The following is a 17,805-nucleotide window of genomic DNA, read 5'->3' as shown; positions in this document are numbered from 1 at the left end:
GGGGGCTTGCTTGTCAGCGAGAAAAGTTCTCATGGATATAAAGGAACAGACTGCTTGTTTTAGGTGTGCTGGATTTGAGGCATGTCAAGTCTCCCAGCACCACTTTGAGGTCTCAAATAAACTCTGCTTGCTTCTCCCCTGGTGTGTTTATTGGCGCTAAGCACGCCGGGCACGGACTACCACTGTTGTTTGCCTCAGCAGTCTATCTGTCCACAACACTGTGAGGAGATATACATTAAAGACTGTGAGGTGCTCACATACCACAGGCCAGAAGTTTAGCTGCGGGCCAGATAAGCACGTTAGACCGCAAACTGCTCACATGAATATTCTTGGAAACCAAGTGTTAAACTCAAGCACACAAATCATCATCTTCGAAGTGCCTGCGCCCTCCTCTAACCAATTAGTGGAAACCATCCTGCATACGTTACCTGATCTATCACAACTAAGCAACACTGCTTGAATTTAAATATCTTGGATGAGGGTGAACTCATTGACTAAATGATCACAAAAAGATCCGTACCCAACACATTCTGCTGGCAAATGAACTCGGAAAGCTGCAGTGAGTTGACAAGATCTCCAGCAGAAAGAGGCGACATTTGTCAAATAAGTTCTTGGGTACAGATGATTCACTCGGTTCTACTTGTGAGACATATTTGAGCTAGTCTGACAAGCCAGCCACTAGAGGGTGTAGCTACCTCTTACCACTACTCCAGATCACCATACCATAGTGTTGACCTTTGAGGAAAAGAAATAATAGAAACTGAATCCTTGTCCACATGACAAAATACTGCCTACAGGTCTATAAGCAAGTCCCCCACTAGTCACAGGTAAGAGTGCAGGAAATCCCACCTGGAAGCAGTGACCTGGCAGCACCGACCAATACATATTGATCCCTGTATCTGGCACTGGTGCGACCGCTACTGGAATACAATGTCCAATTTTGGTGCCCACAATTCAAGGAGGATGTGGATCAATTGGAAACGGGTCAGAGAAGAGCCATGAGAATGATTAAAGGTTTGGAAAACCTGCCTTCCAGTGAGAGATGCAAAAAGCTCCATCTATTTAGCTTAACTAAGAGAGGGTCAAGGGGTGACTTGATCCCAGTCCGTCAGTGCCTACATGGGGAACAAGTATTTAATACTGGGCTCTTCAATCTAGCAAAGGAAGGTCTAACACCACCCAATGGCAGAGAGTGGAAGTTAGACAAATTCAGACTGGAAATAAAGTTCAAATCAGTGAGGGTCGTTAACCATCAGAACACTTTCCCAAGGGTCGTGGTGGATTCTCCATCGCTGGAATGTTTCTGTAAAAGATCCGTCCTAGTTCAAACAGGAATTATTCTGGGAAGTGCCATGGCCTGTGGTCTACAGGAGGTCAGACTAGCTGATCACAGGGGTCCATTCTGGTTTTGGAATCTATAAATCCACAGCCCACTCTGGTGAAGCCAGCAGTGATAATACCTGTTGGGGGAGCCCTCGGCCCTCACCTACTGGGGAGGTCTGCGGCCGCTTGGAAGGAGCACTGTGTGTTAAACTCACCCGGCTGGCAGCTCCCACTCAGAGATGAGCTCATCTCTATTCTTAGCGTGATTAAAAAACAGGCCAGTGCCAAGCGAGTGTTGTTTACCCAGTGCGAGCGGAAGAGGCAGCCATGCAAAAGGTCCAGATGGAGTTGGCGCTGACGACACTGAGCGGCTCCTGTGCCCCATGGGGGAAGTGGTCTTGCTTCTCCACCTGCCCCAGCTGAGGGTGCCATGCCAGAGCTCCCTCCCGGCAGCTGCCGGAGGGGCCCCGGGCTGCCATCGGCTGCTACCATTCCAGGAGGCCACAGCCTGCCCATGCACAGGGTATCCCAGCATTTCTCACAGCGTCCTGCTGTCATTGTGCTCGGCTCAGCTTCGATGTCTCTCCGACGCCAGGTGCGCTGTGGCGTCCCCGAGGGGGCAGGTGGCCCGGTGTCACTGCTTGCTCTCCAGGAGCGGGAATCAGCCCTGCTGTGCCACCGGCTGGGTCCACTCAGCGAGGATCTCATGGAGAACGCAACAGGCCCGACTCTCTAATCGCTTGCACCAATGGTGCTCCATGGGACCACTCCTGATGAACGTGGGGTGAGTGGGAGCTGAATTGGGCTCCCGGGTCCCTCAAGGTGTCAGCCAGCCACCTTCAGGGGTCAGGACAGAATTCCCCCCCAGTGCATTACAGGATGGCCATGGCTGGAGATGGGATACAAGTAGTTTCTCCCCTGGTGTCGCTGGCTGGTTGTTGTTCCCATGCCCAGGGGCTCTGGGGTTGGGAAGGAATTCTCCCCCTGGTCAGATTGGCAGTGATCTCAGGAGGGGGACGGGGAGTTGCCTTCCTCCACAGCATGGGGTGTGGATCCCTCCCCAGGATTATCTGGGGGCATCTCTCAGACGTTTCCCTGCCATTGCAGGGCATGGGTGCACCCTGGTAACTCCTAATCTCAGCCTGTGGCACACCACAGTCTAGCGTCCTCTGGGCTGTGACACCTGGGTTGCTGGGTTAGTGTGCAGGTGCTGGCTGGAGTGGGTGGCCTGTGATATACAGGTGCTCAGACTGGTGGTCCCTTCTGGCCTAAAACTCTATAACAGTGAGTCCACCCATATGCTTTGGGCCCCGCCCAGAACTTTGGGCCCACCTCCAAGCCTTTCTCCTGTCAGATCCCTTATGTCCTGTCATTCCTGAGTCCTTCCAAGGGAGCTCTGCCTCCTGCTTCACCCGGCGGCTCTCCACTCATAAAGCCCACTTCGCACACAGGGCCTGGGCTGTGAGTGACTCCCTCAGCTCTGCTCTGTCCTCCTCATGGGAACCAGCAGCCGGCGGTGACTCTCAACGGGATGGTAACTGCTCTTGGTAGGTCAGGTTATCAGCTCACGGGAGATGGAAGAGGTAATGTCCACACACGGTCTCGAGTCTCAGTGTCCCAGATGTGCCCCTAGTTAACCGATTACTAAATGAACAGCGATCTTAAATCGAACAGGCACAGTCAGTAGAATGGTCATTCCCCATCCTAGATCACAAGTTGCAACCCCCTGGGGTCCCATTACTGATTTCAGATGCAGAAGTGCAGGAGATCACTGCAATTCTCCCTGTTTGAGCACAGCGCTTTCTCGCCACAGTATCCCCAGAGCAATGGGGCAGCGGGGAGCGAAGATGGTCTCCAAGGAAGCTCAGCATGATGACGGAGATCTTTATTTAGCCAGTCCTCTAGGGACTTTGCTGTCGCTATCGATTTTATGGGAAAGATATTATGGTGATGGGTGGAAGTGTTCAACCCTAAGATAGATAAATAGATCTAAACCTACTGGAGAATAGACAAGTACCAGTAGGGGAGCAGCTTCCGCAGAACACATGAGCAGGGACTTTATTTCTCACAAGATCTCTGTTACACAAACCTACGTCAATTCCAGGCTTAACAAGTCAGCTGGAAGAAATGCAAACGGAGCAGTAACGTGACTCTGGTTGATGCACAAACCCACGGCTCAGCCCAACAATCAGTAACAACTGGAAGTCAGCAAGAGTGCTCACTCCTTCCCCTGACGGAGCCATCATCACAGAGAGCGGAAACAGATGGTCAGAGAAATCAGCAGGTTTACTTGAAATACCAGAGATACCCCAGGTACCAGCTGATCCCGGAGAAAAAGACAACTGGATCCCACAAGAAACAAATCACGGGAGGAGGGAACACGCATCGGCATCAGCAGAATTATTGCGGACCCCAGAACCGTTACATCGCCCAAGCTGCCGCATCTAGAGGGAGCCTGACGCCTGACTGACATCGTAACATCGTTAGCCTCAAGGGAGGCTCAACAGTAGTTGTGTCCAGAGAAATCCAGGCCTTTGAGGATGCCCCCTGCCACACAAATGACATCAGAGCAGCTCAGCAGTGGGGCTCTCCTCCAACCCACCTGCCTCCTGAGTGTTGCTAAAGATGACACACGGCATGGCCTAGCCCCAAATTAACTGAATAGCTCTGAGGCCTCCCGCCCACTCCCACAGTATGAGCTGGACCGAGGACTACTCTGCTTCCTCGTGCTGCCAACAGGACTGGAATGAGCCCTGAGAATGGACCGGCAGGAATTCCACCAGGACAATCCACGTTAGGGAGCCCGTAGTGTCCGTGGGCGGGTGGGGAATGCCCGTGTTGGCAGGAGCTGTGCCCAGCAGGGCCGGCTTTAAAGCAATTCCCCTTATTCCCCAGAATTGGGCCCTCTGCCTTATGAGTCTTTTTAATTTTTTTTTTTACTCACCCGGTGGCAGGAGGGTCTGCTCCAGGGCTTCGGCGGCATTTTGGTGGCAGCAGAGGGTCCGCTCCGGGGCTTTGGTGGCATTTCAGCGGCGGGGGCTCCTTTGGTGCCACAGAAGACCCAGAGTGGACCCCCCGCCGCCGAAGTGCCACCGAAGCCCTGGACCGCCACCAGGTATTCAAATCGGGCCCTGCCCTTCATAAAGCCAGCCCTGGCTCCCAGTGCACTCTGGGATGAGGGGAAACACCCAGGTGGGCAGGTAACTTACCCACTATCATGCCAACCTCGCACCGGTGATCTTCATAGTAACAGGAAATCATTGTAGCCACCGTGTCATTGACCATGGCGACCACGTCCATCTCGAAATCCTGTGGAGGAGCATACAAAAGAGAGGTCATGATCCCCCAAGTGTCCCAGAGAAGAGCCCATGCAAAAGGAAGCATGCACCTGGGTACAGAACATTTCTAGGGCAGGGCCCTGACGCTAGTAAGAGGCACGTGGAGTACCCAGTCCACTAATCCGGACTGGGCAAGCCAAGAACGCTCTTGCAGAGCAAGGATCTCTCCAGCCCACCTTCCCTCTGAGGATGTCCTTGAGGCCGAAAGAGCCAGAGGATTGCAACGCACCCCTAGTGGACCTGGTGAGTCCGGAGAAGCCCCAGTCTTGCCCCACGAGGGCGCATCTGTGAGGAGACGCTGGGGAACTAGCCAGCGTGAACAGCACAAACCATGTTTTCAGCTCACCCCTCGGCGCTTGATAGCGTCCCGCAAAAGCCCCACAATGTTGTTCCCTTCAGCTCCTGATGCTTTGAAACCCTTCGTCCAGTTCAGAAGGATCCCCTGCGGGACAAGGGGACAAAGGGCTTAGATCAAAGTGCTACAAAGAGAGAAATCAGAGAGCTAAGCAATCAGTTCTCTGATCCCAATGAACGCAGGTGGTGCATTACTGCTAATGCATGTCCAGTTGGGCAGTCCCAGCTCCCACAATCAGTGAATCCTAGGACTGGAAGGGACCTTGAGAGGTCATCTAGTCCAATCCCCTGCACTCAAAGCAGGACTAGGTATGATCTAGACCAGGGGTAGGCGATCTATGGCACACGTGCCAAAGGCGGCACGCAAGCTGATTTTCAGTGGCACTCACACTGCCCGGGTCCTGGCCACCGGTCTAGGGGGCTCTGCATTTTAATTTAATTTTAAATGAAGCTTCTTAAACATTTTTAAAACCTTATTTGTTTTACATACAATAATAGTTTAGTTATATATTATAGACTTATAGAAAGAGGCCTTCTAAAAACGTTAAAATGTATTACTGGCACGCCAAACCTTAAATTAGAGTGAATAAATGAAGACTCAGCACAGCACTTCTGAAAGGCTGCCGACACCTGATTTAGACCATCCCTGACAGGTGTTTATCCAACCTGCTTTTAAAAATCCCCAATGATGGAGACTCCACAACCTCCCTAAGCAATTTATTACAGTGTTTAACCACCCTGACAGTTTGGAAGTTTTTCCTAATGTCCAACCTAAACCTCCCTTGCTGCAATTTAAGCCCATTGCTTCTTATTCTGTCCTCAGAGATTAAAGAGAACAATTTTTCTCCCTTCTCCTTGTGACAATCTTTTATGTACTTGAAAACTGTTATCATGTCCCCTCTTGGTCTTCTCTTTTCCAGACTAAACAAACCCATTTTTTTCAATCTTCTCTCATAGGTCACTTTTTCTAGACCTTTTATCATTTGTGTTGCTCGTCTCTGGACTTTCTCCAATTTGTCCATACCTTTCCTGAAATGTGGCATCCAGAACTGGACACAACACTCCAGCTGAGGCCTAATCAGCATGGACTGAGCTTTGGAGTCTGAAGTGTGAGATCTAGTGTAAATGTGCAAGGGAGCACACAGGTGTAGAGAGGAAGCAGCGAGCGTGAACATGACGGGGGATCCGTCATTGCTCACCTCTAAATAAAGATGCCAGCCCTATGAAGAAAGACCAAAGGTATTTAGGCACCTAACTCCCATTGAAATCAATGGAATTTAAATACCTTTGAGGATCTGGGCCTGAGCGTTTAAGGGATCTGCTGTGTACAGATGGGGGCTCATGCTCATCCTGTGAACCCGGGGCCGCGGGATGCAGCGTATGAAGGGGCAGTGAAGATCACGCATGGCTCCTCCACTTTGCCCACTGTCACGCTCCCTCACTATTCTTTGCAGCCTCTCTCACCCTTCACCTCTGATTTGCCCGTGGGAGTCACCCCGCCTTGGGCTCACCTTGTCAATATCCTCATGCCTCACGGGGAAGGAGAATGTGAAGCCCAGAGGCAGCTTTTTGTGTTTCATCTGGTGTTTATCCAGGAAGTCGGAGATGCATTCGGAGATGTAATCGAAGAGCTGGAAAAGGGAGGCCCCAAGTCACTCCAAAATCACGACAACAGCATTGCTGGGCATTTCTCATCAGCTGCGCAACCACCAACCCTCCTCCTGCCTCTGCCAGCTTCCTCTATCGGACGCCCAGCTCCACACTCCCCACCACTCCATGCTGCTCTCTAGCCTCTACACAGGTCCATTCATTGACTTTCTATTGGATGTTGCCTCAGGAGTAATGACTGTCAGTAATTATCACCCAGAAAACCACACACACTGCATAACAGTTTCTATGGCGCACACGATAGACATGCAGATGTCTGCAGTCACAGCATTGCCCACCAGATGGCACTCGACCCTCTGGTATAATGTAGCAGCCCATGCAGTGGCAGTTCCTAACTCCAGTTTTGGAGATCTGCAAAATCTGTGCTCACGGGTAGCTCTTGCCTGTCTCAGAGCTGCCAACAGCACGTGAGCTAGCACCGCCGGCCATGGCTTTCACCCACACCTCTTCGGCTGAGTTGATGTGTGCAGCTGCCGGGTCCTAGCTGGAGGTACAGAGGAAATGAATATTGGTAGAGGTGGCTGGGACTGGGCAGAGCCTGGTGTGCGTGGGGATGAATGTGTGTATGCAAGAGCAGATGACGTTATCTCTGCCTCAAATCTGGTTGTCTGTACCCTACTGGCCTTCTGTCACGGAGTCTGGCCCTGCACCCCTCTTCCTGGGACCCACAGTGACTTTTATCCAGCCAGTAAAACAGAAGGTTTATTGGACAGCAGGAACACAGGTTACAGCAGAGCTTGCAGGCACAGTCCGGACCCCTCCACTGAGTCCTTCTTGGGGGTTCAGGGTGCTTGGATCCCAGCTAGGATCCCCTGAATTCCTCCCCATAGCCCAAACCCAAACTGTCCTGCCTCTCCTCCTCCGGCAAAAAAAAAACCCTTTGTTTTCCTTCTCCTCCGCCCAGCAGCTCCCCTCCCCCCTGCCGGCTCACATTACAACCTGACTACCTGTCCCTCACCTACAGACATCCCCTGCTTTCCCCGTTCCCACACAGACAGTCCCTACTCCATCACACCTCTCCCCCTTCGGAACTGAACTGAGCGGGGTCCTCTGCCCAGTGACCTCGGGAAGTTCAGGGCCCCCTCTCCGGGACAACGCGTCCGCTATCAGGTTGGCACTTCCCTTCACATGGACCACGTCCATGTCATAGTCCTGCAGGAGCAGGCTCCACCTCAGGAGCTTGGCGTTGGCTCCTTTCATCTGGTGCAGCCAGGTCAGGGGAGAGTGGTCGGTGTACACGGTGAAGTGTCGCCCAAAGAGATATGGCTCTAGCTTCTTAAGGGCCCACACCATGGCCAGGCATTCCTTCTCGATGGCCGCGTAGTTTTGCTCCCGGGGTAGCAGCTTCTTACTCAGGTACACGATGGGGTGTCTCTCCCCCTTTTCATCCTCCTGCATTAACACCGCCCCAGTCCCGTGTCTGAGGCGTCGGTGAACACCATAAAGGGTTTGTCAAAATCTGGGTTCACCAGAACTGGGCCACTGACCAGAGCCTCCTTCAGCGCCCGGAAAGCCTCCTGGCACGGCTCGGTCCAGATTACCTTGTCTGGCTTCCCCTTTTTGCACAGTTCAGTGATGGGGCCGGCTATGGTGCTAAAGTGGGGCACGAACCTTCGATAGTATCCCGCCATCCCAATAAAGGCCTGGACCTGCTTCTTGGTTTGGGGAGCAGGCCAGTCTCTGATCACCTCCACCTTGGCGGGTTCTGGCTTCAGGCAGCCGCTCCCCACCCGATGGCCCAGGTAAGATACTTCCGCCATCCCCACCTTGCACTTCTCAGCCTTTACGGTTAACCCAGCCTCCCGAATTCGGTTCAGGACTTGGGTAACCTGGGACACATGGTCCTCCCAGGTCTGGCTGAAGACGCAGATGTCGTCAATATAGGCCACGGCAAAACTCTCCATCCCCCTCAGTAGCTGATCCACCAGGCGCTGGAAGGTGGCCGGCGCTCCCTTGAGGCCAAAGGGCAGGGTCAGAAACTCGTAGAGCCCCAGAGGGGTGATAAAGGCCGATTTCAGCCTGGCATCTGCATCCAGCGGCACTTGCCAGTAGCCCTTGGTAAGATCCATGGTGGTGAGGTACCGAGCACCTCCCAGCTTGTCTAGGAGCTCGTCAGGCCTGGGCATGGGTAGGCATCAGATACGGTGATGGCATTGAGCTTTCGATAGTCCACACAGAACCGAATTGACCCATCCTTCTTGGGGACCAGCACCACTGGCGAGGCCCAAGGGCTGGAAGACTGCTGGATCACCCCAAAGCCAGCATGTCCCTGACCTCCCTTTCCAGATCCTGGGCAGTTTTACAGTGACCCGAAAAGGGGAGCATCTTATATAGGGGAATGTGGCCCAGTCTCCACCCTGTGGACAGTCAAATTAGTGCGTCCAGGCTGGTTGGAAAACAGCTGTCGGTACAGATGCAGCACCCTCTGATCTCAGCGTGCTGGGCCCTGGTCAGCTGATCAGAGAGGGGAATTGCCTCCAGGGGGGAACCAGCTTTTGTCCCAGGGAATAGATCCACCAAAGGGTCATCTCCCTGCCCCTCCCAGTGTCCACACACGGCCAACACCACATTCCCCCTGTCATAGTATGGTTTCATCATGTTCACATGGTACACCCGCCGGTGATGTGCCCGGTTTGACAGCTCCACCACATAGTTTACCTCATTCAGTTGCTTGATAACCTTGAAGGGCCCTTCCCAGGCGGCCTGGAGTTTGTTTTTCCTCACAGGGATGATGAACCATCACCTGATCCCGGTGGCAAAGGCTCGGGCCCGGGCCGTGCGGTCATACCAGACCTTCTGCTTCCTCTGGGCTCGGGCCAGATTCTCCCTGGCCAGGCCCATGAGCTCGGCCAGTCTTTCCCGGAAGGTCAGGACATACTACTCACCACTGACTCTCCTCGGGAGTGGCCTTCCCCTCCCATTCATCTCTCATCAGGTCCAGGGGCCCCTTACTCGCCTTCCATACAACAGTTCGAAAGGCGAAAACCCGGTAGACTCCTGGGGTACCTCCCTGTACGCGAACAGCAGGTGAGGTAAGTATTTGTCCCAATCCTGCGGGTGCTGGTTCATAAATGTTTTTAGCATCATCATCTTCAGCGTCCCGTTGAACCTTTCCACCAGCCCGTTGGACTGGGGGTGATACGCTGAGGCCCATTGTGTGCTGCACCCCACATTTCTGCCATAAGGACCGGAGCAGGGTCGACATGAAGTTGGACCCCTGATCCGTTAAGACCTCCTTGGGGAACCCACCCGGCTGAAAATCGTCAGCAGCGCATCTGCCACTGTATCTGCTTCGATAGAGGACAAGGCCACCGCCTCGGGGTAGCGAGTGGCAAAATCCACCACCACCAGGATGTATTTTTTTCCCTGACCGGGTCATCTTGCTGAGAGGTCCCACTATGTCCATGGCCACCTTCTGGAAAGGTCTTCTATGATGGGTAAAGGCCTCAAGGCTGCTTTCCCTTGTCCCTGGGCCTTCCCCACCCTCTGGCAGGGGTCACAGGATTGGCAGTACTGTCGGACCTGGGTAAAGACCCCAGGCCAGTAAAAGTTCTGTAGCAGCCTCTGCCTGGTGCGCCGGATTCCCTGGTGTCCTGCGAGAGGGATGTCATGGGCCAGGTACAGCAGCTTGTGGCGAAACTTCTGGGGAACCACCAGCTGCCTCCTGATCCCCCATGACTCTACCTCCCCTGGGGGAGCCCATTCTCGGTACAGGAACCCTTCTCCCACAGGAACCTCTCCTTGCAACCTCTCCTCAGGGTCTGTTCCGCACTAAGGTCAGCCTGGTCCCTGGGCTTCCGCAAGGAGGGATCTTTCTGCAACTCCGCCTGGAACTCAGCAGCTGGGACAGGGATGGGGACCAGCTCTCTCTTGCTGGCTGGGCCTGAGGTCGCAGCCTCTCTGAGCCATGCCCCTGGCGCTCCCCGCCCCCAGGTTAGGGTCCTGCACCTCAGGCCGAGTACCTTCCCCGTTGTCGGGGTGCAGTGCACTTTGCCGACTCTGACTACGAGTCACGACCAGGGCACTCTGAGTGCTACTAGGCCAGTCCTCAAGGTCCCCTCCCATTAACACGTCTGTGGGCAAGTATGGGTGTACCCCCCACATCCTTGGGGCCCTCCTTGGCCCCCCACCACTTCAGATGCACTCTTGCCACGGGCACCTTGAATGGGGTCCCGCCCACGCCCATCAAGGTCAGGTAGGTGTCGGGCACCACCCGATCTGAGCCCACCACCTCGGGCCGGGCAAGCGTCACCTCTGCCCCGTGTCCCAGTACCCAGTGACCTCCTTCCCATCTACCTCCAGGGAAACAATGCACTCTTTCCGGAGGGGCAGCCCCCGCCCACCCGGTAAACTAAGAACCCGGAGGCTGGCGCTTCCAGCCCCCAGAGGAGCTGACCTGGGGACCTCCTCCCCCCTTCATAGGTGGTATGTTGCCAGCCCCCCTTTCCCGGGAGGGTAGCCCATCTTCCGATTGGGTTTTTACCCAGTCCACCCTCTGCGGGTTGGGTCTGCTTGGTCTGTCCCTGAGCTTGGGGCACTGGGCCCGTATGTGGCCTCGTTGGCCACATTGATAGCAGCCCATGTCTCGTGGGTCCCCTGGAATGGGTCGGAGGACCTGACACTGGATGTTTCCCCTTTGGGGGTTCTCCATAGGCCCCCGCTGGGAGGTCCCATGATGACTCTCTCTCTGCGCTGAGGCAGGCCTGCTCCTTCGAGACTCCTCCCTGCCATCCCCTGCCCGACTGTCCACAAATTGGTCGGTGCAAGTTGGCCTGCGTGCTGCGGGTTCTCCGGCTTCTGGTCCTCAACCACAGCCTCAGGTCGGACGGGCACTGCTCATACAGGTGCTCCAGTATGAACAGGTCCAGCAAGTCCTCTTTAGTTTGGGCCCCAGCTGTCCACTTGCGGGCATACCCCTGCGCCCGTTGACCAGTTGTAGATATGTGATCTCACGGGTTTTACGCTGACTCCGGAACCTTTTCCGGTACATCTCAGGAGTCAGCCCAAACTCGCGGAGCAGGGCCTGTTTGAACAGTTCGTAGTCCCCCGCCTCCGCCCCTTTCAGTCGGCTGTACACCTCCACGGCCGTGGAGTCCAGTAAGGGGGTGAGAAATGAGATCCTGTCTGCGGGGCCAACCCCTTGCAGCTCGCAGGCATTCTCAAAGGCCGTCAGGAAGGTAATCTATGTCCTCCCCTCCTTACGCCGGGCAGCAAGCGCTTATCAAAGTTCGGTGTAGGCTTGGGTCCCCCCTCACTGCACCCCACAGCCCCTCACTCAGCTGGGCCAGCTCCAGCTCTTACGCTGTTTCTGTCTCCTTCTCCTCCAGCTCGTGTTTACCTGCTCTTTCTCCTCCTCATGTTTACGCTGGTTTCCTTCTCCTCTCATGGGGGTTTACGCTCTCCTCCACGCTGGTTCTCCTCATGGTTACGCTGGTCTCCTCATGTTTACGCTGGTTCACCCTTCTCCTCCAGCTCTTGCCTCTTTAACTCGAGCTCCTCCCGTCTCAACTTCCTTTCCTCTTCCAGCCACGGCTGCTCCACAGCTGTCGAGCGTCGCCGGGAGGATCCCCTGCTGGGGGGTGAGCTTCGCTGCCAGGATCCCCTGCCGGCCGGGGGGTCACGGTGCCTTCGGCATTCGCTGGGCTCCTCCCCGCCTTCCCTCTAGGCTAGGAAGGGGGGGGTCTCGGAAGCCCTCATCCGCCGTCTGACCACTCCCGGGGGGACAGACACTGGTGACTGCGCTGCATCTGCCAGGCTGCTTCCCTCAGAGACAGGGTTCCGTCTCCCTCCTCCAGCTGGGCAATCAGCTGGTCCTTCGTCAGTCTCCCTGTGCGCAGCCCCTCTGCTTGCACAGCTCCAGCAGGTCACACTTGCGCCGCTTGGCGTACATCTTCCTGCTGGCCACTCACAGGTCGGGGTGCTCGCCGCTCCCACGGTTTCCGGGAGACCCCCTAGTGCACCAGCCCTTCTTGAGGTCACCACCTCTCTGCCAGGGTCGAGCTGCAGACTCCTCCGCCCCTGGACGCTCGCTGCAATCCCCCGGGGGACCCTGTGTTACTGCAAAGTCTTCTCACTGGGCACACACTCCCAGGGGTTAATCACCCCTTCGTTTTACTGCTCCCCAGTCACTTACTGCAGGAAGCGCCGTCCACGGGGTGCAGTATCTCCCGCCGCTGCCACCAAGTTGTCACGGAGTCTGGCCCTGCACCCCTCTTCCTGGGACCACAGTGACTTTTATCCAGCCAGTAAAACAGAAGGTTTATTGGACAGCAGGAACACAGGTTACAGCAGAGCTTGCAGGCACAGTCGGACCCCTCCACTGAGTCCTTCTGGGGGTTCAGGGTGCTTGGATCCCAGCTAGGATCCCCTGAATTCCTCCCATAGCCCCAAACCCAAACTGTCCTGCCTTCTCCTCCTCCGGCCAAAAAAAACCCTTTGTTTCCTTCTCCTCCGCCCAGCAGCTCCCCCTCCCCCCTGCCGGCTCACATTACAACCTGACTACCTGTCCCTCACCTACAGACATCCCCTGCTTTCCCGTTCCCCACACAGACAGTCCCTACTCCATCACACCTTCCTATGACATGTTCTGACATGACTTTGGTGTGTCGGTGCCAGGCAAGTGCTTAGATGATGTAGCTGCCATGTCGTGGGTGGAATATATAGTTACGTAGAAAAGCTGAAGTCTTCGGGAACAATACCGAAATCTGTGACTGTTGAGTGTGGGAATTTGAGTAAAGGGATGGTATAATTCTGTGTTTTCATTTGAAGATTCTATTAGTTCAGTTCTCCCCTTCAGACATGTGAGTATTTTGTGTCCCTCGTAATGGCTATTTTAACGCAGCCAGTAAAATTAATTATTCACACAATTATTGTGTCTCTCTGATCATAAAATATTAATCGGCCAGATGGGAGGGGGGAGGTAAAAGGGTTAAACTGGGCCTCCAAAATAAAAGATTCCTAATTTCCAGATGTGACAAAATCTACAAACTCAGAGGCAGCAGCTTTTGCTCCTAAAGACCCACAGGTGAGAACTTGGCTTTAGTTCTTCAGTTTTATTCTTACCACAAAGACGCTTTAGCAAAAATCGAAACAAAAAACTATCTGTTTCGTGGCTTGGATGAAGCTAAAACTTATTTGACCCAGGTGTCTCGTCAAGCTGCCATTGAAGTTACACCTAAAAATGGGCTATCAAACACACTGGTACCCCAATCTGAGGACTTTAGAATGTATTGCCTGCCATGTCTGCTATTTGAATAATTACATATTAATAGAGCTGGGCAGATAATGAGAAATTTCAAGTATTTTGGCAAAAAATCTAAAGCCCAAATAGTTTCAATTTGATCACAGCTGCCACAGTGCCTCATGGGAGTTATAGTTCAGGTCCCTAATAGTACCATTCTTCTCCACAGGCCGGGCTCTCCAGTCATACTACATCTCTCATGATGCACCACAGCGTCCCTTCTTAGTGCAGAGAGGTGGTTCACTGTGGCAGTGGCATGCCCTTGGTGCATCATGGGAGATGAAGTCCTGCTATTGAAGAAAATGAGATAATTAGACATGCAAACTACAACTCCCATGAGGCATGGCAGCAGCATTTCACAACTGATGTTTCCATTTTTGAACGTTCTTGTTTTGACCCCGAACTCCCCCCACAAAGCCACACACCAATATTTTATGTGAGAAGCAAGAAACTTTTTTTTGTTTTGCCTAAAACCCAATTTCCCATCGAAAAACTGTTTCAACAGAAAATTTTTGTCCAGCCCTACAAATTATACCAGAAAAAAGCAATATGAACCTGCTAGGCTGTGCATGTTCTGTCTAGTCTTAAATCCTAAAGTCACTGAGGTCTTTTGATCTCTTCAAGATCCTACTTCATTTTTTGCATGTCTAATGTTAGCTAAACCTGGTCTGTCCTCAGAGTCTTGTCTCTTTAGTTTTCATGAAGAATAAACAATTAAAAGCAACTAGGACAGGTTCTCTAAACTTTGTGGCACAAAGAGAACATGTGCTGAGGTGTGGGAGCATAAAGGTTTTATTGGCTTTCCTTTAGTGTGGGCTGTATAATGACTCATGGCACACCTTTGGGGGATGAGGGATAGCTCAGTGGTTTGAGCATTGGCCTGCTAAACCCAGGGTTATAAGTTCAAACCTTGAGGGGGCCCCTTAGGAATCTGGGGCAAAAATTGGTCCTGCTAGTGAAGGCAGGGGATTGGACTCAATGACCTTTAAAGGTCTCTTCCAGTTCTAGGAGACTGGTATGTCTCCAATTATTACCTTTATGGCTTCATACAGGCTCCCTAAAGGATTGCCATGTACCTTGGACTTACCACTGCAGCTGGGCAAAACTTTCAGAGGAACAGCTGATTACCAAAAAATGCAGTTTTAGGTCAACTGAAACTATTCACAAATTCAGGTCAAATTTGGCAGAGTTTTGGCACAAAAATTAATGAAAAATAACATTCAGTAAAGTCAAACCATTTTGTTTTGACATTTTGGAAATGAAACATTTCCACTTTTCCTTTCTAAATGAAGTTTCTTTAAAAACTTAGTTCGATTTTTAAAAAGGGTCAGAAGGCTTGAAAATGAAATGACGCAAAAAAATTAAATAATAAAAAAATGTGTTTTGAAGTGAATGAAATATTTTGCTGAATGTAAAATTAAATTTTTGGAGGCTTTTCAGTGAGGACTGAAAAATTTCTGTTTCGGGTCAATTTCCCCCCCAGATTTTTCAGTTCAGCCACCGAACCAAAAAAATCAATCATTTGTTCAGCTTTATTTACCGCACTAAACAAGGAATATCAGAAGCCCTGCTACAGAGACTTCCTGCATGGTTGTTTTCTGGTAAAGTAAGGATATATCCATGTTTTACTCTGTACATTACTCCTAATATCCCATAGAAAGTGGACCCTCCCCGATCCCTTCTGCCTCTCTGAAGGAGACCTTCCATGGCCTGTTGGAGTTGGAGAGATCTAGAAAATCAATCAGACAACTTATTTTATTCTTCAGCACTTTTAGTATTGCTCCATTCCATTTTTCACCCCAGCTGCCACCTGCTCACCTTCAGGTTGGAGAGTATGTCTAGGGGACACCTGCCAGTGCTTTGTTTTCACGGCCCTTTTGGCCAAGCACTCACTCACCATTTCGGCAGTTCCCGTCATGGCGTCCTCTGGGATGGAATACATCTGGTGCTTCGTCGTCACGCTCCACTGCCCGTCTTCCCCTTCACCCACTTTCACCAGCATCACTCGGAAGTTGGTGCCGCCGAGATCCAACGACAGGAAGTCCCCGACCTCTGCAACATCAAGATGAAGCTTAACCATTCAAGAGTTACTTAGGTGTTGTCTTGTGTTTATACTATGTCTAGCGCAACGGGCCCGGGCCCACGACGGGGCTCCTATATGCTATGAAAATTAACAGTAGAATTCAGGGTTGAAAAATTCCCCCCCAAACCTTTTTTTTTCTGATGGAAAATTGGGAGTTTGTTTCAATGGACATTTTCATGGAAAATATCTGGTTGGGAGGTGGTGGTGGTGCATATTTTTTCCATCCAAAGGACAGAAAATGTTCAGTCCAAACCCCAAACTGTTCCCTCCCCTTCCTGTGGAAAATTTCAACTTCTTGTCAAAAACTAATACCTGAAAAACCATGGCCAAAAATCAAAAATATTTCTGTCAAAAACTGTGTGGTTTTTGACCGAAACTTTGGGGGATTTTGACCAAACATGTTCTGGGTTTTGGACACAACGGTTTGTTTTTTCAACAACAGGTCAATATTTTCCATGGAGAAAAACTCCCATTTTCTGACCAGCTCTATTCCTGACTTGTGACGTTCACTGCATGGACTCCTGCAGAGGAAGGCTTTGTCAAGCCTAACCTTAAAAACCTCTAAGAATGGAGATTCCACCACCTCCTAGGTAACCCATTCTAGTGCTTCACCACCCTCCTAGTGAAACAGTGTTTCCTAATATCCAACCTAAACCTCCCCTACTGCAACTTGAGATCATTGCTTCTTGTTCTGTCATCTACCACAACTGATTGCTCCCTCCCCCAAGCTGGGAGCGGCATGCCCTTGGTGGAGAGGAGTGGAGGGATAGTGACCAAATTCTTACCACATACTGGGTGGGTCCCTGTCTCTACGAGGGGCCTCTGTGTACCCATGGGACCACTGGAAGGTGTAGGGGTGGGAAATTCTGTGCTCCCATTTCCCCCTGGGCGTTCACGCCCTGCAGGATAATGTGTTACCTGAGCCTTCGGGTGTGGAGCGTACGTAAGTGGGCAGCATTTTCACAGATGCTTCCTCGTGTGTCTCCAGCTTCAGCCCCCGATCCATTTCCTTCTGCATCCGATGCATCACCTTCTTCAGATCCTCCTCCTGCAGCCGGAACTCTGACAGGATCTGCTCCACCTAGGGCAGCAGAGATGCAGGTAAGCGGGGAGGGACCCAGGCGAGTTTGTAGAACTGATAAATGAAATTGTTTTTAATTGTTCACTTTATTAATGTAAGTTCTGTTCACCATTCACTACACTTGCCTGCATTGTAACTTCTGTTCACTGTTTGATTTTGTATTTCATATGACTTGGCATTGTGCCTCTCTCATACAACTTTGTATTAGAAAATTGGTAGAAAACTTTGTATCAAATGTTATAGCCCCTAAAGATAGTATAGTTAAAGTGAAAGAAACATGTGCCTTTTTGCTAGAAGTAGAATAAGATCTCCCCCCCACTCTGTAATCAATTGCCCCATTGACTGAATGAGGTGTGAATGAGTGAGGCTTGGAAGACACCCACCTCCAGACAGCTACAACAGTTGAAGAGGGAATGGAAGCCAGAGCAAAGGACAATACAACTTGTCAAGTGGGCCCAATGGAGGGGAGCAGACATATTGACGACCTCAGGGATTAGAAGCAAGCACCTTCTTTAGAAAACGCCCTCTTTGAGCAGCATTTGGACAACACCGAGAAAAAAAGCAGCACAAAGACCAACGGACACAGACCCAGATTTTGAATCTGGTCTGGATTTGCATAAGAGGGAAGCTGCTATAAACACAAGGTGTCTTGCAGAAGGACCCCGGGTCTCGTCTTGTCACCATCGGAGCATCGATCCGGATCGGCAGAAGCCCGGCT

General features: G+C 52.0%; 1 protein-coding gene across 1 annotated transcript in view; it reads right to left on the bottom strand.

The window, feature by feature from the left end:
* GCK (glucokinase) overlaps positions 1–17,024 on the bottom strand; it is a 36,435-nt gene extending 19,411 nt beyond the window's left edge. The window contains exons 1-5 of the mRNA XM_032763454.2: positions 16,925–17,024; positions 15,821–15,975; positions 6,527–6,646; positions 5,008–5,103; positions 4,533–4,632 (exon numbers count right to left, since the gene is read on the bottom strand). Coding sequence (XP_032619345.2) covers positions 4,533–4,632; positions 5,008–5,103; positions 6,527–6,646; positions 15,821–15,975; positions 16,925–17,024 — 571 coding nt within the window. The remainder of the gene's footprint in view (positions 1–4,532; positions 4,633–5,007; positions 5,104–6,526; positions 6,647–15,820; positions 15,976–16,924) is intronic.
* Between the last annotated feature and the right edge of the window lie 781 nt (positions 17,025–17,805).

The sequence above is a fragment of the Chelonoidis abingdonii genome, chromosome 2, assembly GCF_003597395.2.
Source record: "Chelonoidis abingdonii isolate Lonesome George chromosome 2, CheloAbing_2.0, whole genome shotgun sequence".
NCBI lineage: Eukaryota > Metazoa > Chordata > Testudines > Testudinidae > Chelonoidis > Chelonoidis abingdonii.
This window is presented reverse-complemented; position numbering and strand designations above follow the sequence as displayed.